Below are 27,912 nucleotides of genomic sequence, written 5' to 3' on the forward strand. Positions count from 1 at the left end.
TGAGTTAGAATTGCATTTAAAAAAAAAAATCCTGATACGCACGAGTGATTGTGTTTACTCACGTGCCTCCTGAAGATCCTGTCGAGCAGGCTGCGTCTAGGTGGCTCCGGAGGTTGACTCCAGTCAAGGTCTGGAGGTCTTGCCCCTTGAGGCCCGAACACATTTAAATCTCTGAAGCACTCGGTTTCTATCATCTGGAAAAAGAAACCTTTGACCTTTAACAAACACTGGATCCATTGTTGATGACATACAGTATAAGAAAGGCCATTCCACTGAATCGGTACTATTTGCATTCCCAAGAAGTAAAATGTATAAAATGCACAGTAAAATGAACTGCATATATATATATATATATATATACAGTACAGGCTAAAAAGTTTTGACACACCTTCTCCTCATTCAATGCGTTTTCTTTATTTTCATGACTATTTACATTGTAGATTGTCACTGAAGGCATCAAAACTATGAATGAACACACGTGGAGTTATGTACTTACCAAAACAAGGTGAAATAACCGAAAACAAGTTTTATATTTTAGTTTCTTCAAAATAGCCACTCTTTGCTCTGATTACTGCTATGTACACTCTTGGCATTCTATCGATGAGCTTCAAGCACACCTGTGAAGTGAAAACCATTTTAGGTGACGACCTCTTGAAGCTCATCGAGAGAATGCCAAGAGTGTGCAAAGCAGTAATCAGAGCAAAGGGTGGCTATTTTGAAGAAACTAGAATATAAAACATGGTTTCAGTTATTTCACCTTTTTTTGTTAAGTACATAACTCCACATGTGTTCATACGTAGTTTTGATGCCTTCAGTGACAATCTACAATGTAAATAGTCATGAGAATAAATAAAAAAACGCATTGAATGAGGAGAAGGTGCGTCCAAACCTTTGGCCTGTACTGTACATATATATATATATATATATATATATATATATATATATATATATATATATATATATATATATATATATATATATATATATATATATATATATATATATATATATATATATACAAACCCCGTTTCCATATGAGTTGGGAAATTGTGTTAGATGTAAATATAAACGGAATACAATGATTTGCAAATCATTTTGAACCCATATTCAGTTGAATATGCTACAAAGACAACATATTTGATGTTCAAACTGATAAACATTTTTTTTGGTGCAAATAATCATTAACTTTAGAATTTGATGCCAGCAACACGTGACAAAGAAGTTGGGAAAGGTGGCAATAAATACTGATAAAGTTGAGGAATGCTCATCAAACACTTATTTGGAACATCCCACAAGTGAACAGGCAAATGGGGAACAGGTGGGTGCCATGATTGGGTATAAAAGTAGATTCCATGAAATGCTCAGTCATTCACAATCAAGGATGGGGCGAGGGTCACCACTTTGTCAACAAATGCATGAGCAAATTGTTGAACAGTTTAAGAAAAACCTTTCTCAACCAGCTATTGCAAGGAATTTAGGGATTTCACCATCTACGGTCCATAATATCATCAAAGGGTTCAGAGAATCTGGAGAAATCACTGCACGTAAGCAGCTAAGCCCGTGACCTTCGACCCCTCAGGCTGTACTGCATCAACAAGCGACATCAGTGTGTAAAGGATATCACCACATGGGCTCAGGAACACTTCAGAAACCCACTGTCAATAACTACAGTTGGTCGCTACATCTGTAAGTGCAAGTTAAAACTCTCCTATGCAAGGCGAAAACAGTTTATCAACAACACCCAGAAACGCCGTCGACTTCGCTGGGCCTGAGCTCATCTAAGATGGACTGATACAAAGTGGAAAAGTGTTCTGTGGTCTGACGAGTCCACATTTCAAATTGTTTTTGGAAACTGTGGACGTCGTGTCCTCCGGATAAAAGAGGAAAAGAACCATCCGGATTGTTATAGGCGCAAAGTTGAAAAGCCAGCATCTGTGATGGTATGGGGGTGTATTAGTGCCCAAGACATGGGTAACTTACACATCTGTGAAGGCACCATTAATGCTGAAAGGGACATACAGGTTTTGGAGCAACATATGTTGCCATCCAAGCAACGTTACCATGGACGCCCCTGCTTATTTCAGCAAGACAATGCCAAGCCACGTGTTACATCAATGTGGCTTCATAGTAAAAGAGTGCGGGTACTAGACTGGCCTGCCTGTAGTCCAAACCTGTCTCCCATTGAAAATGTGTTGCGCATTATGAAGCCTAAAATACCACAACGGAGACCCCCGGACTGTTGAACAACTTAAGCTGTACATCAAGCAAGAATGGGAAAGAATTCCACCTGAGAAGCTTCAAAAATGTGTCTCCTCAGTTCCCAAACGTTTACCGAGTGTTGTTAAAAGGAAAGGCCATGTAACACAGTGGTGAACATGCCCTTTCCAACTACTTTGGCACGTGTTGCAGCCATGAAATTCTAAAATAATTATTATTTGCAAAAAAAAAATAAAGTTTATGAGTTTGAACATTAAATATCTTGTCTTTGTAGTGCATTCAATTGAATATGGGTTGAAAAGGATTTGCAAATCATTGTATTCCGTTAATATTTACATCTAACACAATTTCCCAACTCATATGGAAACGGGGTTTGTACATTGTAATGATTTTAGCATCTTTGTGACAAGTTTTCTCTATGGACACAACTGGCCTATAAGAATGTTTTTAAAAGAGAAGATAAAAAAAGAAATACAACTTTAGTGAGCGAGCGCTTCCCAAAAATGACACGTACTGCACAAAATATTTTTATAAAAAAATTGTCCGTCAGGACACGCTTACCTCATTCTGCCATGGGATAGAAACACTGCCTGTAGCAAATTTGGAGTAGAAGTCATTGTCAGTTTGGTCCAAATTCACTCCCTTGACTGTAGAGAACTGCTCAATGTCCAGCACGTCCTTACAGTACACTGCCCGAGGCTGCAAGAAGACAACGATCATAAAAAACAACAACATTTTACTTGATTTTACAAGTTTTGTTTGGGTACACCTTTACCATCTGTGTCAAGAAAACTTACAACAAAGATAATCATGCAGAATAAACGTACTAGTAAATAAACTCAGCCGAAAGAGTAGGTTAAAAGTGAGCATTTTCCATCCATACATTCATCTTCTTCTGTTTATGCGAGGTCGGGTCACAGGGGCAGCAGCCTTAGCAGAGAAGCCCAGACTTCTCTCTCCCCAGCCACTTTGTCCAGCTCCTTCCAGGGGCTCCCAAAGCCTTCCCAGGCCAGCTGGGAGTTATAGTCTCTCCCCAGTGTCCTGGATCTTCTCCATGGCCTCCTATCGGTCGGACTTGCCCGAAACACCTCCCTAGGGCAGGGGTCGGCAACCCGCGGCTCCGGAGCCGCATGCGGCTCCTTGACCACTCTGATGCGGCTCAGCTACATGCATGCCGACCCCCTCGATTTTCCCAGGAGACTTATGGATGTCAGTGCCTCTCATAGACTACTCCCAGGAAAAAATATTCCTATTATCACTCTAATTACTATATAAAGGGCGTGCCCTAATTGCACTGCAGTAATTGTCCTCTATAGCATTTACTTACAGCGTGCCAGGCCAGCCACATGTTGCATGTTGTTATTACTTGCTCACACAGGAGACAGCAAAGCATACTTACTCATCAGCCACACAGCTTACACTGACGGTAGCCGTATCAAACAACTTCAACATTGTTACGTTACAAATATGCGCCACACTGTGAACCCACACCAAAAAAGAATGAAAAACACATTTCTGGAGAACATCCCACTGTAACACAACATAAACACAACACAACCATTACCCAGAATCCCATGCAGTCCTAACTCTTCCGGTCTACATTATACACCCCGCTACCACCAAATCCCCCCACACATCAACCCCCCCCCCCCTCTTCGTGGTTGGTTGAGCGGAAGAGTTAGGGCTGCATGGGATTCTGGGTATTGGTACCGTCAGTGTAAGATGTGTGGCTGCTGAGTTAGTAGCCTTGCTGTCTCTTACGTGAGCAAGCTAAAGCTGCATTCCACTTGTGGCCGAGCAGGTACACTGATTGGGCAGACTGTAGAGGACGCCAAATGCAGTGTCATCACACTCTGATATTCGGGAGTCTCCCGGGAAAAATTAGAGGGTTGGCAAGTGTGACGCAAGCGACATTCATCCAAAACTCGCGGGCTGCACTAACATCAAATTCCCACATTAAAATGCGTGCCGGTGCGTGTGTCTGAGACCCCTGGTTAACATAGCACAAAGCATGTAAGCTTTGTATTAGTGATGGGTTGATGAGGCCTCATGAAGCGTTTCGACACATTGCAAAACTGTATTGATACTGTGTCGATACTGTGTCACTAAATACTGACATCTGCTGGACATTAAAAATCCCTACAGGCAACCTATGGACCGACTCAACTGACACTGATTTTATGACCTAGTATATACAATAATATAAACCAAGTCATTGTATTTCATTTAGGATTATTTCATATCTTCATTTAAATAAAAATATATTTTTATCTTTTTTAGATACAGTCAAATAATGTGAACATGTATCATGACTAGGATGGTAGAAGGTGGGGATTGAACCCCAGTAACCGATTGCTGGCACGGCCACGCTACCAACTTCGCCACGCCGTCATTCCTGTACCTTCTCTAGTAACAGTAGTGATGGGTCCACACAGATGCATAGAGCGAAACCCCGTGTCGGTGCGCGTACCGCTTTTAGAAAGTCACGTGACCGATCATGAGCTGCTTTGGTCACGTGACCGATACGCGAACTGTATCGCACTGACGCCTCCTCTGTCCCTGTGAGCAACATTCCCTCTAAGGTGCGCGCCTGCGCAATTGCGCAGTGCTCTAGCGTCCTCCGCGCACACCGTGCGCCGCACAGCCAATATATGCCGCGCACCAAATCAAACCCATCTGAATTCTAAACAAAATAAACACATTTATTCTGTGTAATTTTGAAATGCAACTTTGAGTGACAGTGACAACAAGCGGCCCTAATGGTGTTCGTCAACAACACGCATTGCGCCGCTTCCTAATAAACACAGTTTGGCGCGCAGGCGTCAGTGCGATACAGTTCATGAGCGGTCACGTGACCAGAACAGCTCATGAGCGGTCACGTGACCAAAACAGCTCATGAGCGGTCACGTGACCAAAACAGCTCGTGTTCGGTCACGTGACTTTCTAAAAGCGATACGCGCACCGACACAGGGTATCGCTCTATGAGCTCGACGCATGCGCCGATGCATCGGTGTTGCCGGACCCATCACTACTTTGTATGCGGTGTTTTTCATTTTAAATTTTAACAACATTTTTGTGGCTCCCATTACTTTCTTTAATGTGTGAAACTTGCCAAAATGGCTCTTTGAGTGGTAAAGGTTGCCGACCCCTGCCCTAGGGAGAAGTTCAGGGTGCATCCTGACCAGATGCCCGAACCACCTCCTCTGGCTCCTCTCAATGTGGAGAAGCAGCGGCTTTACTTTGAGCTCCTCCCGAAAGACAGAGCTTCTCACCCTATCTCTAAGGGAGAGCCCTGCCTCCCGACGGAGGAAACTCATTTCTGCCGTTTGTACCCATGATCTTGTCCTTTCGGTCATAACCCAAAACTCATGACCATAGGTGAGGGTAGGAACATAGATCGACCAGTGAATTGAAAGCTTTGCCTTCCAGCTCAGCTCCTTCTTCACCCTGACAGATCGATACAGGGTCTGCATCACTACAGACGCCGCACCCATTCCGCCTGTTGATCCACTCTTCCCTCACTCGTGAACAAGACTCAGAGGTACTTGAACTCCTCCACTTGGGGCCAGATATCCTCCCCAACCCAGAAATGGCACTCCACCCTTTTCCGGGCAAGAACCATGGACTGAAACTTGGAGGTGCTGATTCTCATCCAAGTCGCTTCACACTCGGCTGCGAACCAGTCCAGTGAGAGCTGAAGATCCTGGACTGATGAAGCCAGCAGGACTACATCATCTGCAAAAAGCAGAGATCTGATCCTGCAGCCACCAAACCAAATCCTCTCAATGCCCTGACTGCACCTAGAAATTCCGTCCATAAAAGTTATGAACAGAACCGGTGACAATGGGCAGCCTCGGCTGAGTCCAATCCTCACTGGAAACGGGTTTGACTTCTTGCCGGCAGTGCAGACCAAGCTCTGACACCGATTATATAGGGAACGGACCGCCACATTCAGGCGGTCCGATACCCTATACTCTGAGCACACCCCACAGGATTTCCCGAGGGACACAGTCGAATGCTTTCTCCAAGTCCACAAAGCACATGTAGACTGGTTGGGCAAAGAGAATATCAATCAATCAATCAATGTTTATTTATATAGCCCTAAATCACAAGTGTCTCAAAGGGCTGTACAAGCCACAACGACATCCTCGGTACAGAGCCCACATACGGGCAAGGAAAACTCACCCCAGTGGGACGTCAATGTGAATGACTATGAGAAACCTTGGAGAGGACCGCATATGTGGGTAACCCCCCCCCCCCCCCCCCCTCTAGGGGAGACTGAAAGCAATGGATGTCGAGTGGGTCTGACATAATATTGTGAAAGTCCAACACATCAGCGAAAGTCCAGTCCATAGTGGGGCCAGCAGGAACCATCCCGAGTGGAGACGGGTCAGCAGCGTAGAGATGTCCCCATCTGATGGACAGGCTAGCGGTCCACCCCAGGTTGGGAGCAGAGTAGAAAAGAAAAGAAAAGAAACGGCAGATCAACTGGTCTAAAAAGGGAGTCTATTTAAAGGCTAGAGTATACAAATGAGTTTTAAGATGAGACTTAAATGCTTCTACTGAGGTAGCATCTGTAACTTTTACCGGGAGGGCATTCCATAGTATTGGAGCCCGAATAGAAAACGCTCTATAGCCCGCAGACTTTTTTTGGGCTCTGGGAATCACTAATAAGCCGGAGTTCTTTGAACGCAGATTTCTTGCCGGGACATATGGTACAATACAATCGTCAAGATAGGCAGGAGCTTGACCGTGTAGTATTTTATACGTAAGTAGTAAAACCTTAAAGTCGCATCTTAGGTGCACAGGAAGCCAGTGCAAGTGAGCCAGTTTAGGCGTAATATGATCAAACTTTCCTGTTTTTGTCAAAAGTCTAGCAGCCGCATTTTGTACCATCTGTAATCTTTTAATGCTAGACATAGGGAGGCCCGAAAATAAAACGTTACAGTAATCGAGACGAGATGTAACGAACGCATGGATAATGATCTCAGCATCGCTTGTGGACAAAATGGAACGAATTTTAGCGATATTACGGAGATGAAAGAAGGCCGTTTTAGTAACACTCTTAATGTGCGACTCAAACGAGAGAGTTGGGTCGAAGATAATACCCAGATTCTTTACCGAGTCGCCTTGTTTAATTGTTTGGTTGTCAAATGTTAAGGTGGTATTATTAAATAGATGTCGGTGTTGAGCAGGACCGATAATCAGCATTTCCGTTTTCTTAGCGTTGAGTTGCAAAAAGTTAGCGGACATCCATTGTTTAATTTCATTAAGACACGCCTCCAGCTGACTACAATCCGGCGTGTTGGTCAGCTTTAGGGGCATGTAGAGTTGGGTGTCATCAGCATAACAGTGAAAGCTAACACCGTATTTGCGTATGATGTCACCTAGCGGCAGCATGTAAATACTAAAGAGTGCAGGGCCAAGAACCGAACCCTGGGGAACTCCGCACGTTACCTTAACATAGTCCGAGGTCACATTGTTATGGGAGACACACTGCATCCTGTCAGTAAGATAAGAGTTAAACCAAGACAAGGCTAAGTCTGTCATCCCAATACGCGTTTTGATACGCTCTAATAAAATATTATGATCAACAGTATCGAAAGCGGCGCTAAGATCAAGAAGCAGCAACATAGATGAAGCATCAGAATCCATCGTTAGTTCATTAGTCATTTTTGCGAGGGCTGTCTCCGTAGAGTGATTTGCCCTGAAACCGGATTGAAAAGGTTCACAGAGATTGTTAGACGCTAAGTGTTCATTTAGCTGCTGTGCTACAATTTTTTCGAGGATTTTCGAGATAAACGGAAGGTGGGACACCGGCCGGTAGTTTACCAGGAGATCAGGATCGAGGTTAGGTCTTTTGAGTAGAGGATGAATAACCGCTTTTTTGAATGCTAGGGGAACAGTGCCAGAGGAAAGTGATAAGTTTATAATATTTAACACTGATGGACCTAATAATACAAAAAGCTCCTTGATAAGTTTCCCAGGAATTGGGTCAAGTAAACATGTTGTTTGTTTTGTCCCATTTACACATTTTGACAATTCCTCCAATGTTATTTCATCAAAGAGAGAGAAACTATTTTGGAGGGCGGTATCCGTCGTATATACAGTCGTATCTGTGTTAATAGAACCCAGTTGTAGCTGAGATGCATTGTCTTTAATCTCTTTTCTAATGACTTCAATTTTCTTATTAAAGAAATTCATAAAGTCATCTGCTGAGTGGGTGGAGCTACTGGGAGAAGTCCCTTGTTGGGTTAGCGATGCTACTGTACTAAACAGAAACTTAGGATCATTTTTGTTGAGGTGGATGAGATTTGAGTAATATGTAGCTTTAGCTGAGGTAAGCATGTTATTAAACTATCACACCATGCTTGATGGAAAACCTCAAGTTTAGTCGCACGCCATTTGCGTTCCAGCTTTCTACATGATAATTTCTGGGCTTTAGTTTCTTCTGTAAACCATGGGGTACGCCTTTTAGGGGCCCTTTTTAGCTTCAGCGATGCTACACTATCAATAGTGTCGCGCAGGGCGTCATTAAAGTTGTTAGTGAGGTTATCAATAGAGCCCACATAATTTGGGAATGGTGCCATTACCGAAGGCAGTAGGTCAGTAAGAGTCGTCGTTGTGGCAGCATTAATGTTGCGGCTGTTATAGAAGTTATTATTATTATTACTAGTTTGTTGACAATGAGTCAGAACTTCGAATTTTATAAGGTAATGATCGGACATTACTTTAGTGTACGGGAGTATCGTAACTTTAGAGGTGGTGACACCCCTGACAAGCACTAGATCTATCGTATTACCGTTGCGATGCGTGGGTTCATTTATTATTTGTGTAAGACCACAGCTATCAATTATAGTCTGGAGCGCCACGCATGGAGGGTCCGATGGGGTATTCATATGGATATTAAAGTCCCCCATTATGATTATATTGTCGGCGTGCGTCACTAGATCAGCAACAAACTCTGAGAGTTCACTGATGAAGTCCGAATAGGGCCCAGGGGGGCGGTAGATAACAGCCAGGTGGAGAGGCAGCGGTGTGACAAACCTCAAAGTGAGCACCTCAAACGAGTTATATTTATTATTTAGGTTAGGTGTAAGATTATAGTTTTCATTGTATATTAGTGCGACACCCCCTCCCCTTTTAAGAGGTCGGGCAACATGTGTATTGGTATAGTTAGGAGGAGATGCCTCATTTAGCGCAAAAAAATCGTCTGGTTTGAGCCAGGTCTCGGCGAGACCAACGACGTCAAGTTTGTTGTCTCTAATGACTTCATTAACTAATAACGTTTTGGAAGATAATGATCTTATGTTTAAAAAGCCCATATTATAGGTAGTGGGCTGTTTTGAGGATTGTTTATTGAAATTATCCGAAGTAGCAATATTAATAATGTTGCGTTTATAATGCGTATTGCACTTTAAATAGTTTCGACCATATCTAGGAATTGATACGACGGGGATATTCAGATTGTTTGCTTGATGTTGCGATAAACTGAACGCATCATAGTTAGCTACCTCAGTACAATGTATGTCTGCCTCTGACACGGTCACAAAAGAAAAAACATTATGTGAGTTGTGTTTTATTCTAAGAGAATTGCTATGTGTGCAGGGATTATACAGCCTGACGCCGGCTAGTTCTAGTTTAAATGGCTTCTTACCCGGAGACTCCACGCTTCTTTGGTTAGCTTTTCTCTTTGTTGTTAGCCCCGCTCGGCATCCCCGCTTCTGCTTCCGCTCGCACCGCTTATGTCGTCTCCATTGGCGGTCACCGCTAGCACTTGACTCCGCTGCTACAAAGGCCGCTCGATGTAGCCCACGAAGTATTCCCATGCTAGCGAGGAGGTCCACCGTACATGCATCTTTCAGTCTATAACGACCCGATCCATCCACATCCAGAATTGTCTGTCGGTCGTATGTGATCACAGAGTGTTCACGCTTTGAGCCAGCCATGAAATTGACAGAAATGACGGGTGTTTTTTGCCAAATCACTCTACACTCCCAAGAGCATTAGTGAGCCGCAGCATTCCCATGCGCCGCCATCTTGTCCATTCCGCCTCTTTCGGCTGAGTTTATTTACCAGTACTTTTAGAGTTGGTCCACAGTTCCACGACCAGGACATAAACCACACTGCTCCTCCTGAATCCGAGGTTTGACTATCCGGACGCAGCCTCCTCTCTAGTACACGTACATAGATCTTACCGGGAAGGCTGGGGAGTGTGATCTCATTATAGTTGGAACACACCCTGCGGATCCCCTTCTTAAAAAGAGGAACCAACACCCCGGTCTGCCAATGCAGAGGCACTGCCCCCGATGTCCGCGCAATGTGGTGTGTTTGTCAACCAAGTCAGCCCCACAGCATCCAGGGCAGATCTCATCCATCCCCGTGACCATGCCACTGAGGAGCTTTTTAACTATCTTGGTAATCTCAGCCCCAGAAATAGGAGAGTCCACCACAGATTCCATAGGCACTGCTTCATCATAAGAAGACATGTAGGTGGGATTAAGGAGGTCTTGGAAGTATTTCCTGGCTCAAACTCTTCTACTACGATATGGCAGCTCAGGAGAGGAGGTAAGCATTTTTATTTATCCAAATGCGGAAATAATAAAATGCTTGACCGCCATGGTCATTGTCATATATCAGGTTACTCACATCAGGCACAAACGGAGGCTCCACTATTCCAGCCTCCAGCCTTTTGAAGTTGATGTTTTTGAAGAAGGGGTGGGCCTCGACACCTGGTGCTCTGTCCCCCTGGCAGCCCAGCCTCTGCTTTGGGTCTTTGGTGAGCAGCTGGGTCATTTAGAAGCAGCCATTAATCTCCACTATTATTAGTATATAAACCGCTTCCCAACAACTCCTCACCCTTCTACAGATGTCCTTGGTGTCCTCGGTAAACTTGTCGTTGTACTCCTCCTCTTCCTCCTGCACCCTCCTCTCCACCTCCTCACGCTTCACACGCTCTTTTCGGGCCCGGAAGGGCGATCGCCCGGCTGTCATCTCGTATATGAGGCAGCCCAGCCCCCACCAATCGGGACTCATTCCATATTTTTCATTGTTGATCACCTCTGGAGCTAGATGGAAAGACAGCAAATGTCGGATGAAGAACTTGCACAAGACAATGGACATGAAGATTATTTCTAGACTTACCCATGTAGCCCACTGTCCCAACCCTTCCTCTGATGAGCTCCCCTTCAGGCACTTTAATGGCAAGGCCCAGGTCAGAAATACGGATGTGTCCTACAATATAAATATACAAGAATATTGCACCGGACATGTTCGCTTACAGTACACAAAACTACAATATTGTGCAAATATCTTTCAAAAGGCTAATGTACAGTATATCAGGAAAGTATTCACAGCGCTTCGCTGCCCAGCCTGTAGAACTCAAAGAAGATTGTCTACTTTTGTGCAAAACGCCGTGCTGCTCTTTAACTCTCAGCATACTTTATGCATCTATATACCACGCATGTCACTGTTCTTGAAATTCTCCTTGCCATTCTGCACCTTAATGCTGGTCCCGAGTATCAGATTTATTTGCACTAGATTATTTTTTTTATTAGTTCAGCAAACAGAATTTGAATTTTTATTTATTTCTTATTCGATCTTCTAGTACTGCTTTCCTTGACTGATTATTTCAGGATTTTTAACATAACTGCTTTATTTAATGAGTAATTTTTCCCTCCGTGCTATTTTTGTTTTTGTAGTCTTTGTTTACAGCTGCTAAAAGTCTATTTGCTGCTATATTTGCTGCTCTAAGTGCCTTGAATTGCCCCCCCCCAGGGCACAAATAAAGTTTTTTGAAATTAATTTAATTTGATTAAAGTTCAAAGACATGCAATTGCATGCAGTACATGCATTTTTCTGTCAAAAATGAAAGATATAATACATTTAGTAAGAAAGATGAAGTGCTTTATTGACACACATTATTTCCAGGCTTTGGCAGGCCACATAAAATGAGCCAGATCTGGCCCCTGGGCATTAAGTTTGACACTTATGTTTTACTGTGATGCCACCGGATACATTTCTCTAATAAAAACACAAAACATTTTGCCTTGACAAAATCATGACCTTTAGATGAAACTCAAAAAATTGTAATACCTTGCAAAGGTTTGTTTATACCAGCACTTCGATTTAGAACAGGGGTCCCCAAACTACGGCGTCCAAAATCAGGCTCGCGGGAAGTCCCAAGTATAACATTATTATTTAAAAATAAATAAATACATAAATAAAAAATAAAAATACAAAATGTTTTATTTATTTTTTTCTGTCTTTTCTTATCCACTTTGTACCACTTGCTACTCACGGTGTCTCCTAGCCGCTCAGGCAAATAATATTGTCTAAAAATGCATTTTCTCATCGATAACGTGACATCATCGCGCGCGCGGAAAGTGCGCTATATATATATATATATATATATATATATATATATATATATATATATATATATATATATATATATATATATATACTGTATATATATATATATATATACAGCCCGGGAAAACGGCCCCCGAGTCAAAAAGTTTGGGGACCCCTGATTTAGAAGGTGAAACTACCATAGGCTCATAACATGCAACTCAAGATATTTCAAGCCTTCTTTTGATATAATTTTAATGAATATGGCTTACAGCTCATGAAAACCTCAAATTGCAAATGTCAGAGGATTCTGGGTTTTTAAAAACTTCAAGCCATGATCATCAAAAGTATAACAAATAAAAGCTTGACATATCTCACTCTGCATTTAATGAGTTTGTATCACATATTAGTTTTACATTTGTAGTAATTTGCTAAAACGAATTGACTTTTATATGATATTCTAATTTTTGGAGTTTAACCTGTGTGGCCAACTAAAATAACATGTTCTCATACGAGCAACAAGCATGACGAGATAGTGTTTCTAATAAATCCACAAATAAGAATGTAATTAAATAAGGCTGACAACTACACAATTTGGAAAGTTGCACATTTTTATGCGACGAAAACATCCGTATAAAAGACAAAATATGAAATCTGGACTAATACAATCAGTGAAATTATAAACTGGGTACAGCTGGAAAGTTTTTCTTATTATTATTATTTTGCTGTATAAACTAGGGCTGCAACTATAAATTATTTTAGTAATCGAGTAATCTATCGATGATTTTGTTTGATTAATCGAGTAATTGGATAAAACAGGGAAACTAATTGAAAAAAATAAATAATATATATATATATATACAGGCAGCAGATGGCGGCAGACTAATGTCGTATCGACGCACAATACCTTCTTTCATTGTGAATTATCCACTCAGTGGATAAAATAACAAACAGTAAGATGCAAAGACTGAAGTCAAAATGACCATCTTTGAAGCAGTTAGAGTTCTGTGCAGCGCTCGCAATTGGTTGATGGCGCAATGCGCACCCTGAACTCCATTGTAAAAATGTGTCTTTCTACATTTGTTGATTGTTCTATTTTTTTTAATGCTTAAATCTATGATGTTCACATTGATTAAGTTTGTAGTTATGTTACCTTGATTTCGGCTATTGTGTCATGTTGATAATTTTTTTGTTTATATTATAATTGTAATATTTGTATAATGATACATTAATCTGTTGTGGCAGTTGCGGATGTCACCAATGTGGTGTTTTGAGAAAACACTTGCTTGCTTTTCCAAACATGTCATAAATGCTCAACTGCCAACATGAGCATGCTCAACAGGAAGTGCTTAAAATGTAATGGTTTTTTAAATACACTGAAACAAAGTCGAAGTTCATTATGCTCTTCATGGTGTTTTTGAAAATGCACCAACTTTTTCCTTAGAATTTTCAAATTTTTGGTCAAGAGGATTATTTGTAATATGTAGATTTTCAGAATGTGCCTGTTGTATTTTTTTTTAACAGGGTAAAACACAGAAAACAATCTGAAGTTTTCTTTACTTTGAAGTTATTATGCCATGATTTTACCAGTCCGGCCCAGGTGGGAATAGATTTTTTTCCATGCGGCCCCTGAGTTAAAATGAGTTTGACACCCCTGCTTTACATACTCCATAAATGGGTTTTAAAACTCACCATTGTCATCCAGTAAGATGTTCTCTGGCTTCAAATCTCTGCAAAAAACACAAATGAAACTGAAAAAGACTCTGTTTGGTTTGACTGCAATGAGTTAAATCCCACTGTTCGGATTGATACCTGTAGACAATAGATTCCCGGTGGAGATGCTTGAGACCACAGCAGATCTGAGCGGCATAAAACTGGACCCGGTCTTTCTCAAAACCCGGCGTGCCCATGTTGTAGATGTGGAACTTAAGGTCTCCTCCATTCATGATAGTCAGCACCAGACACAGAGCGTCTTTGGTCTCGTACGCGTACGCTAAGCTCACCTGATGACCGAGAGAACACGTTAACACTAGGGAAATATTGCAGTAGTAATTCTAAGTGTTTACTCACAACAAATCTACTGTTAACTTTCTCTAAGATCTGCTTTTCATTGAGCGCCATTGACTCTCCTTTCCTCTTCTTGATCCTCTTCTTCTCCAACTTTTTACAGGCGTACATTTTCCCTGTTGCTCGAACTTGGCAGGCGCACACCTGATATGACCAAAGCGGCATCACACATTGTTTACAGTGACGCTCACAACATATGCACATGTGCATGCATCTTTGTTACATTGCATGGACAAATGTATTGGAGACACCTATTCAACAGCTGATGATTTAATCAGGACTTGCACTAGAGTCCTTAATTCCTACGGAGCCCCTTAAGCAGACCTGGGCATTCTACGGACCGCGGGCCACATCCGGCCCTTTGTGCGTCCCTGTCCGGCCCGCGTAAGGGCCAATTATAGATTGCAAAATAAATTTAAAAAAGTATCTATGTCGAGTGTGCAATACAACGGTGCTGCTTTTGTTTTGAAAAGCGTTATTTGTATTACTTCCGTGTGGACTATGCTCGTGCGCGATTGTGAGTGAATGTGAACAGCGGCAATCACAAATTACAAAATTAATTTAAAAAAACATCTATGTCGTGCGTGCAATACAACTGTGCTGCTTTTATTTTGAAAAGTGTTATTTATGGGCGTATGTCCGTGTGTAACCTGTGAGTGAAGGTGCACAGCGACAAGTGATGTCCTGTTACCTCCGAGACGCTAAAAAGAGAAAAGTTGATGACGAATGCCGTGTTTTCAACAAGACATGGACTGCCAAGTATTTCTTTACAGAAATTAAAGGTAAAGCCGTGTGCTTAATTTGTGGTACACAGGTTGCTGTGTTTAAAGAATATAATTTGAATCGCCACTACACGACGAAGCACAAGAAAAAATACCGGAATCTGTCTGATGAAGCGCACGCAAGGGAGGCTGATGTGTTGATGGTAAAACTGCAAACCCAACAAGGACTTTTTGCCAAATTTCACACCCCCAGAGATGCAGCTGTCAGGACAAGTTTCGTCATTTCTCACAAAATCGCCAGAAAAACTAAGGCGTTTTCTGACGGAGAGTTTATTAAGGAGTGCTTATTGGACTCTGTTGCGCTGATATGCCCGGAGAAGAGGGGCGCATTTGAGAACGTGTCACTCTCCGGGCGCACTGTAACGAGGCGGGTTGAGACCATCGCTGGAAACTTGGAGTTTCAGCTGAAGAACAGAACGGCCGACTTTGACTGTTTTTCGCTGGCTTTGGATGAGAGCTGCGATGTACGTGACACCGCCCAGCTGCTCATCTTCTTACGTGGAATAACTGCAGACTTTCAAATCACGAAGTAGCTGGCAGCCATGCAGTCAATTAAAGAGACAACCACAGGTAATGACTTGTTCACATAGGTAAATGCGTGTTTGGACATGTTAGGACTGAAATGGGACAAGCTGGCAGGTGTGACACAGATGGTTGTCCAAATCTGACGGGGAAAAATGTTGGACTTTTAAAGAGGATGCAGGATAAATTGACCGAAATTGACATTTTTGCATTGTATTATACATCAGGAAGTGTTGTGTAAGACAGTGTTAAAAATAAAACCATCAAAAGCAATCTGCTTTTGTATAAAGTTAATTTAGGTTAAATTAAATTATTATTATTATTATTATTTATCTTACGGTATATCAAAAATAATTTGACCCAAATTTAATTGAAATATTGTCGGTGTGGCCCTCCAGCAGTGCTCGGGTTGCTCAAGCAGCCCCCGGTAAAAATTAATTGCCCACCCCTGCTTTAGGGGCTCTGTAAATTCCTACTGAATTAATTAAATACAACTATTTATGATACCAACACATTTCGGTACCGATTCCCAGGTACTGGGGATGATGACATCATTTTCTAAAATTGGGAATTACTCCACAGTACCAATTTTCAGTACTTTTTGAGTGTTAATAAATGTTAGTTGTTTAATAATAAAATCAAATGTTTTTTTGTAACATTTAAAAATGAGCTGATTTTGGCAACTGTGTTCAGTTGTTATACACTATATTGCCAAAAGTATTTGGCCACCCATCCAAATTATGAGAATCAGGTGTCCTAATCACTTGGCCAGGCCACAGGTGTATAAAATCAAGCATTTAGGCATGGAGACTGTTTCTACAAACATTTGTGAAAGAATGGGCAGCTCAGTGATTTCCAGCGTGGAACTGTCAAAGGATGCCACCTGTGCAACAAATCCAGTCGTGAAATTTCCTCGCTCCTAAATATTCCAAAGTCAACTGTCGGCTTTATTATAAGAAAATGGAAGAGTTTGGGAACAACAGCAACTCAGCCACGAAGTGGTAGGCCACGTAAACTGATAGAGAGGGGGTAAGCGGAGGAATTATGGTGTGGGGTTGTTTTTCAGGAGTTGGGCTTGGCCCCTTAGTTCCAGTGAAAGGAACTGTGAAAGCTCCAGGATCCTAAAACATTTTGGACAATTCCATGCTCCCAACCTCTTGGGAACAGTTTGGAGCGGGCCCTTTCCTCTTCCAACATGACTGTGCACCAGTGCACAAAGCAAGGTCCATAAAGACATGGATGACAGAGTCTGGTGTGGACGAACTTGACTGGCCTGCACAGAGTCCTGACCTGAACCCGATAGAACACCTTTGGGATGAAGAAGAACGGCGACTGAGAGACAGGCCTTCTCGACCAACATCAGTGTGTGACCTCACCAATGCGCTTCTGGAAGAATGGTCGAAAATTCCTATAAACACACTCCGCAACCTTGTGGACAGCCTTCCCAGAAGAGTTGAAACTGTAATAGCTGCAAAAGGTGGACCGACATCATATTGAACCCTATGGGTTAGTAATGGGATGGCACTTCAAGTACATATGTGAGTCAAGGCAGGGGGCCAAATACTGATTTGGCACCGTTAGAGTTTGTGAATTGATACTCGGTAGTACCGTAGGAATTCCCCCTAAGTACAGATATCGGTACCCATCCCTAGTTTGGGTAAGATCCAATTAGTTTGTGGACCAGACCCTCTCACTTAGGCCCAACATCACTTGCCTGTGACTTCAGAAATGCTCTTCTGTAGGAATGGACAAAATGTTCTTCCATTTTTACATCCTGCAGTGTCCCATTACTTTTGCCTATACAGCATCTCACAAAGTAGCATCTCTCACCTCTCCGAATCCTCCCTTCCCGAGCACTCTGTACTGTCGGAAAGTGTCTTTAGTGATTGGTTGCCTGACAAAACACAAACACAGGAAAGGCCATTAATACATGCTCATATGCAGTATTATTGATTAGGGCAAATATATTATCTGCAAAACTCAATACCATCCTGAGTCTGTTTCCTGTGCACAGGGTGGGGCCTCTCGCGTGCAATTTGACTTTCCAGAGACGGATATTATCGAGGATGCTCTGAGAGTCTGCTGTTTACTTTTAGCTGCATCTTATAGTAGAGATACTCGTGCAAACTCCTCCGAGAAGCCTCCACAAGTCCTGTTTTCCAGCAAGTAGTGCTTGCCTTCTAAACTTCTGATTAAAAATACTATTTAATGCTGACCATCCCAATATATCATTCATAAAGTAATGTGGAAAAGGCCGTAAAATTCAGCACATTACACTGCAAAAAGTCAAGTGTTCAAAAACAAGAAAAAAAAATACAAAAATTAGGGGTATTTTATTTGAACTAAGCAACATTATCTGCCAATAGAACAAGATAATTCGGCTTGTCAAGACTTTCCAAAACAAGTCAAATTAGCTAACCTCAATGAACCCCAAAATACCTTAAAATAAGTATATTCTCACTAACAAGTGCACTTTTCTTGGTAGAAAAAAAGAGAGACCTTTTTGCTCAATATGTTGAAAAATATTCTTAAATTAAGTAAATACTAGTGCCATTATCTTGACATAATGATATGCGCTCGCCATCATGATTTTTTTTTCTCATGCTTGAAGTAAGAAATTATTACTTTAAAAAAGTAGTTTTATACTTGTGAATATGATATTCTAGTTTCAAGCATGTTTTACTCAATATAGGTCATAAAATCTCAGCAACAAGCTGTAATATCTTACTGAGATCATTTAGGACCAAAACACTTAAAACAAGTAAAACACTAACATAAAATCTGCTTAGTGAGAAGAATGATCTTATCAGACAGAAAATAAGCAAATATCACCCTTATTTGAGATATTTAATCTTACTTAGATTTCAGTTTTTGCAGTGCACATGTGTTTTTCACAAGGAAATGTATTTCAGTAGAATTTCGCTCAGTATAATACTGAACTGGAGTGGACAGTTCCATTGATGGCACAGTAATTCTGTATCCACATTTTTGTCAAGACCACAGGTTTTAAAACTCATGGACAACATTTGGCCTGTTGCAGACTTCAACCCTTGTGCCCCTTGAAGAGGAACTGCACTTTTTTGGGGAATTGTGTCTATTGTTCACAATCATTATGAGAGACAAGAAGACAAAACATTTTTTTTCGCTTTCCAACATAAGAAATGGCTCGTTCTAGGTGACTAGCAATGCAGCTAATGGGAGCAATCCATTCTACCACTAAATCACTTTAAAAATGCATTCAAAAACCATCAACAATAATTCATTTAAGTTTGGTAACCTGTATAATAACCAAAATGTAACAACATTGTTTTTGTAAGAGTGAACACTGAGGAACTCTGTTTCTATCATAGTAACACATTTCCATGCTATGGTATTAGCCGTAAAGTCTAACTACGGCAAGAGATAAGCAAGCTTCTACCACAACACAAAGCACGTTTGAGTTTGTACACTGCAAAAAGTCAGTGTTCAAAAACAAGAAGAAAATAAATAAAAATTAGGGGTATTTTATTTGAACTAAGCACAAGTATCTGCCAATAGAACAAGAAAATTTGGTTTGTCAAGACTTTCCAAAACAAGTAAAATTAGATTACTTCAATCAACCCAAAAATACCTTAAAATAAGTATATTCTCACTAATAAAAAGTGCACTTTTCTTGGTAGAAAAAAAAAAAAAAGAGACCTATTTGCTCAATATGTTGAAAAATATTCTTAAATTAAGTAAATGTTAGTGCCATTATCTTGATATAATGATATGCACTCGGCATTACATTTTTTGAAACCAGCAAACTTATACTAAAAACAAATTTATTGTTCTTAATGGAAAGGCAACAACCGCTTGTTACTCTCGGGGTCTCCTAGCCGCTCAGGCAAATCATATGGTCTAAAAATGCATTTTTCCCTCGATAACATGACATCATCGCGCCAAATGCGTGCTCTTTTAAATTTTAATTTTGAATAATTAATCTGAATGTGCATGAACTATTTCTGTTCAAAATTGTTACAAATGTCAGATGTTAAATGTTTAAATATTAACTGTCAGTTTGCTGTACTGTGCCAACCGTACTACTTTATGAGTACGTATTTTCTATTGTTTCATTGAAAATAAAACAGCAAAGTCCATTTGGCTGTCATCCGTTTTAATTATGAGACAAAATTGTGTCAAAGTCGTGATTTTTTTTTCCATGCTTGAAATAAGAAATTGTGTTGATGACACAGCTTTGCAACAGTTGATATTCTAGTTTCAAGCATGTTTTACTCAATATAGGTCATCAAATCTCAGCTACAAGCTGTAATATCTTACTGAGATAATTTAGGACCAAAACCCTTAAAACAAGTAAAACACTAACATAAAATCTGCTTAGTGAGAAGAATTATCTTATCAGACAGAAAATAAGCAAATATCACCCTGATTTCAGATATGTAATCTTACTTGGATGTCAGTTTTTGCAGTGTAATGCACAAAACAAGACACCAATTTTACTGACTGAAATACATGAAGAATTATGTTACAGTATAAAGTATTAGCCCATATTTCATGTTTTGTTTGTACACAGCTAGCCAGACAGCGTATGTACTGTAGTTGTACTAACACACATGGCGTACTGTGTGTATCATGATCGATATTAAAGTGACTCACTCGATGGACAGTTGTTCGTCTAGGTTCAGCTGGCCGGGGACGTTTCCTGTTGATTTTGGGTAAGCGCTCCATTTATGTCGAAATAGCTCGGCTCCAAGTTCCATATTTATAGCGTCAAAATCGCTTTCACCTCACTCTTCCGGCCTCACTCTTTCTTCGTGCTCGCTTCTATAAGCAGCAGTATATTTAGCTTCAAAAGTATAAGGTTGTAAATCCTCATTTGTCCAAAAATAGCTGTCTTCGTTGTCTGTTACCAAGTCTGCCATGATTAGAAAACACACTCGTGTTTGATTTCGGTTGTAGGAACACACACGTTGCCAGAAGTCAGACATGCATTGCTACGGAAACAGAAATCAGTGCACTGAATAAATCAGTCTCGGAAATTATTAAAATGACCAAAATACGGTAAATATTGAACATATTACATATTGTTATGAACGTGTCTGTTACTACATTATATATGCTGACTTGCAGTGTGTATATAAAACATTGATGGAGGGTTTAAAAGTTGTTTTAAGCTACAACGGTGACTCCCATTAGCCGTATCTTTCAAGTGTTTTTTTTTAATCATCTTTAAAATCCTAAAAAAAGACGTGTTCTACACTCTCATAAGGATTGTGAACGATAGGCAAAATTCCAAAAAAAGAGCAGTTCCCCTTTAAGATTGACGATACACAGTTACTCTTAAGATCCAAAAGGGATTTTTTTTTTACTTCAGATCTGTGTGATGATTTTAAGTATGTTTTCTTTCTTATTTTTTATTTACTTGTTTTTGTTTTATGGCTTTTTTTTCCGAAAAAATAATAATATTTTTTTTATAATGGGAAAAGCAAAATACAAAATACAAAATACAAAAATACAAAATACAACATGCAATATTTCTAAAGAAAAAAAATGCACTGCAGAGTGGAATATTTGAGGTTGGGTAATTACAGCCTTGAATAGATCAATAATTCATGACAACAATAATTTCAGTACAGTAGACAAATAGACAAAAAATATTATTTTTACAGTGCCTACTGAGCTAAAATGAGAGAGAAAGCAGGCAGGACTTGGTTAAGTTTATTGAGTCATATGTATATATATATATATATATACACTACCGTTCAAAAGTTTGGGGTCACATTGAAATGTCCTTATTTTTGAAGGAAAAGCACTGTACTTTTCAATGAAGATAACTTTAAACTTGTCTTAACTTTAAAGAAATACACTCTATACATTGCTAATGTGGTAAATGACTATTCTAGCTGCAAATGTCTGGTTTTTGGTGCAATATCTACATAGGTGTATAGAGGCCCATTTCCAGCAACTATCACTCCAGTGTTCTAATGGTACAATGCGTTTGCTCATTGGCTCAGAAGGCTAATTGATGATTAGAAAACCCTTGTGCAATCATGTTCACACATCTGAAAACAGTTTAGCTCGTTACAGAAGCTACAAAACTGACCTTCCTTTGAGCAGATTGAGTTTCTGGAGCATCACATTTGTGGGGTCAATTAAACGCTCAAAATGGCCAGAAAAAGAGAACTTTCATCTGAAACTCGACAGTCTATTCTTGTTCTTAGAAATGAAGGCTATTCCACAAAATTGTTTGGGTGACCCCAAACTTTTGAACGGTAGTGTATATATATATATCTGCCATTTAATATATAGATTAATATATAGCCCAAGATCATTTTCATTGCATTTTAGCGGTTTAATGGCAGTATTTACACTCATCCAAGCTCACTTACACTCATCTCTGCTAATGATTATCTGGCACCGTCTGGTGGTTTAGGGGCACAATTCAACAAAAACAACATTTTCTTTTTTGTTGTATTCATTTAGTTTCCATGGAAAAAGCATAGAGTACTATACAATAATTACTTTTTGTTAAAAAATAGCAGCTATAATGGGAGTTTTCTAAGATAAAGTGTGTATACTTTATGTTTTTATCCTATTTTAACAATGTTTCAATCAAAGACACAATGCAGTTTTTTTTTTGTTTTTTTTAAACTGGTGAAAAACTGCATAATTAAACTGGACTGCCACATAATTTATGTAGCCCACACATAATTTAATGTAGCTCACAAAAGCCTGAAAATAATGTCCTTCAATAAGGCAATTTATCTTTCTTGCTAAATGTATTTCAGTGTGACAGGAAAACAATTGTACCGCATGCAACTGAAGTTCTTCCTATATCAATATTATTTGATGCAACAAGTTATTCCAAGTCGAACTTTAACATCTGCTTGTCATCTTGACTTCTAATTTCAAGGCAAGTTTTCCATCTGTATGTTGGTAAATAACAATAATCAAGGGGCAATTTGTGTAATAATAAGATTATTACACATTTATGTGGTGTCTCCCTGTCAGGGCAGCAGTAACTGTGATGCGGCCCACGATGAAAATGGGTTTGACACCCCTGATTTTAGACCCTCGCCAAGAAAAGTTAGTTAAAATGTGTAAATCTGTATTTTACATGTGGTGCGGTCTACAAGTTTTCATGAAATTGAACAAAGACGAGAACTATGACAGCAGATAACAGAAAAAGCCTTTATATGGAAATTATGATTTTTGTTTTCTCATACAATTATTTTGTTAGAGTAAAGTGATATCATTCTGCGACGATTTGTACCGGAATTGAAAACAAAAAATGTGTGTACTGCACTGAACCAAACTGTACTCTAGCGAAATGGTGACCTCGTAAAATTTGAGTTCTATATGCAAGGTTAACACTTTTACTGCAAACTCTGCAAGTATTATGTGTAGATGATTAATATAATTGTTAAAGGTTTACTGCAGTTGTTCTGACTTTATTTTCTGGAGAAAAAAAACAGCTTTAGAATACTTTTGAATCCTATTAAAATAACAATTCAAAATGATGTATTTGTAGATATTACTTAGTTTTTTTTGTTCTTTCTTTCTTTTTTTGGGGGGGTGGGTGGTATGGGTGGGATATAAACAAAAATATTTTGACATTTAGGGCAGTGGTCCCCAACCTGTACCGGTCCGTGGATCGATTGGTACCGGGCCGCAAAAGAAATAAAAAGATATATAAAATAAATGTATTATTTTTAATTTTTTTAAATTAAATCATTCTGTTATTAATATTTGTGGTTCCTACATTATATATCAATACAGTCTGCAGGGATACAGTCCGTAAGCACCCATTATTGTATTTTTTTTATGACAAAAAAACAAAACAAAAAACAACAACAACAAAAAAATAACCCCCCCCCCCCTCCCCGAGCGTTGACCGGTCCGCAGTTACAAAAATGTTGGGGAACAATAGATATATGATTTATGTGAATATGATGTAATGGATAGGAATGTCTGATGCTGGATGTCAATAAAAAAAAAATGAAAAAAATAAAATAAAATAAAACAACAATTCAACAGGGTCAGTTTATAAAAAAAAAAAAAAATAAAAAAAAATTCCCACCTGAGAGATTGTTAAGCATTAAGTTAGAATAGTTTTGCTATATTTTAAATTATAAGTCAGGGGTGTCAAACGTACGGCCCGTGGGCCGGATCAGGCCCGCGAACAGGTTTTATCCGGCCCGCGGGATAAGTTTGCTAAGTATTTGCTAAGTGCTGTTCTAAATGTGTCCACTAGGTGTCGCAATAGCAATTCTTTGTATCTTGGTAGATGATGCTACATATGTAAAAAAAATAATAAACCCAATGTTGTTAGTGCACCAGTCGAGGAAAATGATCAAACTACATAAATAACATCCTGTAATTTGATTTTGATATTGTTTTTTTATCTTGATAGATTGAAAATTGACTGATGAACATTATCACATAATTTATTCAGAAAGTATAAATAATGTCAAATAAAGATAGAATACTATTAACCGCAACATGTAAGTGTAAAAAAACAACAACATTATGATTTGTACATTTTCAGAAGGTGCTTATTCTATTTTTAAACAAAGAAAACAATCTGAAGTTGTCTTTATTTTTAAGTTATCGTGCCGTGATTTTACCGGTCCGGCCCACTTGGGAGTAGATTTTTCTCCATGTGCACTGCAAAAAGTCAGTGTTCAAAAACAAGAAAAAAAAAATACAAAAATGAGGGGTATTTTATTTGAACTAAGCAAAATTATCTGCCAATAGAACAAGAAATTTTGGCTTGCCAAGACTTTCCAAAACAAGTAAAATTAGCTAACCTCAATGAACCCAAAAATACCTTAAAATAAGTATGTTCTCACTAATAACAAGTGCACTTTTCTTGGTAGAAAATAAAAAAAAGAGACCTTTTTGCTCATTATGTTGAAAAATATTGTTAAATTAAGTAAATGCTAGTGCCATTATCTTGACATAATGATATGCACTCGGCATCATGATTTTTTTTTTCATGCTTGAAGTAAGAAATTATTACTTTAAAAAAGTAGTTTTATACTTGTGAGTGTTGATGACACAGCTTTGCAACAGTTGATATTCTAGTTTCAAGCATGTTTTACTCAATATAGATCATAAAATCTCAGCAACAAGCTGTAATATCTTACTGAGATAATTTAGGACCAAAACCCTTAAAACAAGTAAAACACTCTAACATAAAATCTGCTTAGTGAGAAGAATATCTTATCAGACAGAAAATAAGCAAATATCACCCTTATTTGAGATATTTAATCTTACTTAGATTGCAGTTTTTGCTGTGTGCCCCCCGATCTAAAATTAGTTTGACACCCTTGTTATAAGCAGAACAAAAATGTACAACCGACAAAGCGAAGTTTACACACAATTTTTTTCACACTCATTTTTCTTAACTCAAATGAGGATTATTGCGAATACACAAAGCTGGATGCCACTGACCTCTCCAGCATTTTCCACTGCAGGAAACGGTCAAAGTGCATGCTGTTCTCAAAGTCTGCGAATGGCGCAGCGCTCAGATAGTCGTGGACGGCCCTGGGTCCACACAACACAACGAGAGGGCTCCGTCATGGTAGTGCACAACAATGAACACAATGCTGTACAACACACACTTGGCATGAGAGGTGAGCGGGTCAGGGAAAAAGGAAGCAAAAGGGAGTAAAGGCGGCGGGTGAGACGACTCACTTGTGACAGCTGCTGAAGATTTCCTTACATGGACTGAGCTCCAGGTTCTCTCGGCACTGATCAGCAAAGACCTCCACTATGTCGACACGTTGAGGTGACTTGACATCAACACACGACAACATACATGTGCACACGTTACTCTTTGTCAATGCAATTACCCTTTTTTGTTTCCCATACGTTCACTTATTTGACACGACCTGTTCACCCTGGCTGATAAACACTTTATAATAGGACTGCATGGGAAAATGGCTCGTCATTACAACTCTTTATGGTGCACGGCATCGTAACGCTGCTTCCTAATACACCTCATACTTGGATGCCTCAGGCGGTACTGCGACAAAAACCGACATCGGTGTGTAAAGGATATCACCACATGGGCTCAGGAACACTTTAGAAAACCACTGTCAGTAACTACAGTTTGTCGCTACATCTTTAAGTGCAAGTTAAAACTCTACTATGCAAAGCGAAAGTCATTTATCAACAACACCCAGAAACGCCGCCGGCTTCACTGGGCCCGAGCTCATCTAAGATGGACTGATGCAAAGTGTAAAAGTGTTCTGTGGTCTGACGAGTCCACATTTCTTTGGAAACTGTGGACGTCGTGTCCTCCGGAACAAAGAGGAAAATAACCATCCGGATTGTTATAGGCGTAAAGTTGAAAAGCCAGCATCTGTGATGGTACGGGTGTGTATTAGTGCCCCAGGCATGGGTAACTTACACATTTGTGAAGGCACCATTAATGCTGAAAGGTACATACTGGTTTTGGTGCAGCATCCAAGCAACGTTATCATGGACGCCCCTGCTTATTTCAGCAAGACAATGCCAAGCCCCGTGTTACAACTGCGTGGCTTCATAGTAGAAGAGTGCGGGTACTAGACTGGCCTGCCTGTAGTCCAGACCTGTTTCCCATTGAAAATATGTGGCGCATTATGAAGCCTAAAATACCGCAACGGAGACCCAGGACTGTTGAACAACTTAAGCTGTACATCAAGCAAGAATGGGAAAGAATTCCACCTGAAAAGCTTAAAAAATCGGTCAACTCAGTTCCTAAATGTTAACTTAGTGTTGTTAAAAGGAAAGGCCATGTAACACAGTGGTAAAAATGCCCCTATGCCAACTTTTTTTGCAATGTGTTGATGCCATTAAATTCTAAGTTAATGATTATTTGCAAAAAAAAAAAAAGTTTCTCATTTCGAACATTAAATATCTTGTCTTTGCAGTCTATTCAATTGAATATAAGTTGAAAAGGATTTGCAAATCATTGTCTTCTGTTTTAATTTACGAATTACACAACGTGCCAACTTCACTGGTTTTGGGTTTTGTAATAACAAATAACAGAATGTCAATGAGTGACCAATCATGGTGCCAGCTCCACTGTGACTAAGACCTGTTGCTGAGATAAAAACCTTCTGTTTGCCAGGTCTTTGCCCAAATAATTCATAGTTTTTATTATTTATATGTTTATTCTGTCAAGTCGTGTAAAGCAGACATTCTGTTTCATGACACAAAGTCACCACGAGCAGTATTGAAACTGGCACTAATACATTACTATCCTCCATGCCTAATTTCCAAACATTTGTTTTGCTTTAATGGTTTTTTTTTTGCTCACACCTTGTCTCTCACACTCACGGGGACATGCCCATGTGTCATGGTGCAATATGCAAATTAGATGATGACATCATCCACCGTCACCGTCAAGTCCCATGGGAGACGCTGAACAAGGTCTTTTTTATGTACCGTACACAATTATGTGAAATTGTAAATAAAAAAAAAAACATCCATGTAACTAAAATGTCATGCGTAACCCAACATTTTTCTGCGTCCACCTTGTGAAGAGACATCATTTGGATATGTATACTCACTTGTTTAGAAAGGAAGGTCTTGATAATCTGGTCCCCTCTGCTTTTTCTTTTTTCATCAGGCGTCACCTCGTAATCCTCCTGTAGGACATAATAACATTAATTGTCAAGTCTGACATCATCTATTTTTTGCAACAGATAAATTGTAAAATATGTGTATCAAACACAACTTCCTAAATTACAATGTAATGAATAAATACTACCACTGTTCTCCAAAAGGTCCTCAAAAATGTTGTTTTTTTGCGCTCTAAATTTCACAGACACAGAGAATTAAAACAAAACAAAAATACATTATTGATAATGTTGAGGCTGAAATCAATTTCATACTTGAGTTTGAGTTTGAGTTTGAGTTTGAGTTTATTTCGAACATGCAAGCATACAACATGATACATCACAATTTCCAGTTTCTCTTTTCAACATGTTCGAAAAGGAGT

At 39.6% G+C, this 27,912-nt stretch overlaps 1 protein-coding gene across 2 annotated transcripts in view; it reads right to left on the reverse strand.

Moving 5' to 3' along the window:
* Window positions 1-27,912, reverse strand: part of grk5l (G protein-coupled receptor kinase 5 like) — a 152,469-nt gene that overhangs the window by 3,822 nt on the left and 120,735 nt on the right. For both annotated transcript variants that reach the window (XM_062051177.1, XM_062051176.1), the window contains exons 4-15: window positions 27,482-27,559; window positions 25,620-25,717; window positions 25,377-25,469; window positions 17,772-17,835; window positions 14,641-14,781; window positions 14,383-14,573; window positions 14,263-14,300; window positions 11,362-11,451; window positions 11,077-11,285; window positions 10,867-11,004; window positions 2,779-2,916; window positions 63-194 (exon numbers count right to left, since the gene is read on the reverse strand). In XM_062051177.1, coding sequence (XP_061907161.1) covers window positions 63-194; window positions 2,779-2,916; window positions 10,867-11,004; window positions 11,077-11,285; window positions 11,362-11,451; window positions 14,263-14,300; window positions 14,383-14,573; window positions 14,641-14,781; window positions 17,772-17,835; window positions 25,377-25,469; window positions 25,620-25,717; window positions 27,482-27,559 — 1,410 coding nt within the window. The remainder of the gene's footprint in view (window positions 1-62; window positions 195-2,778; window positions 2,917-10,866; window positions 11,005-11,076; window positions 11,286-11,361; window positions 11,452-14,262; window positions 14,301-14,382; window positions 14,574-14,640; window positions 14,782-17,771; window positions 17,836-25,376; window positions 25,470-25,619; window positions 25,718-27,481; window positions 27,560-27,912) is intronic.

Source organism: Entelurus aequoreus, linkage group LG06 (genome assembly GCF_033978785.1).
Source record: "Entelurus aequoreus isolate RoL-2023_Sb linkage group LG06, RoL_Eaeq_v1.1, whole genome shotgun sequence".
In the NCBI taxonomy this organism is placed as follows: Eukaryota; Metazoa; Chordata; class Actinopteri; order Syngnathiformes; family Syngnathidae; genus Entelurus; species Entelurus aequoreus.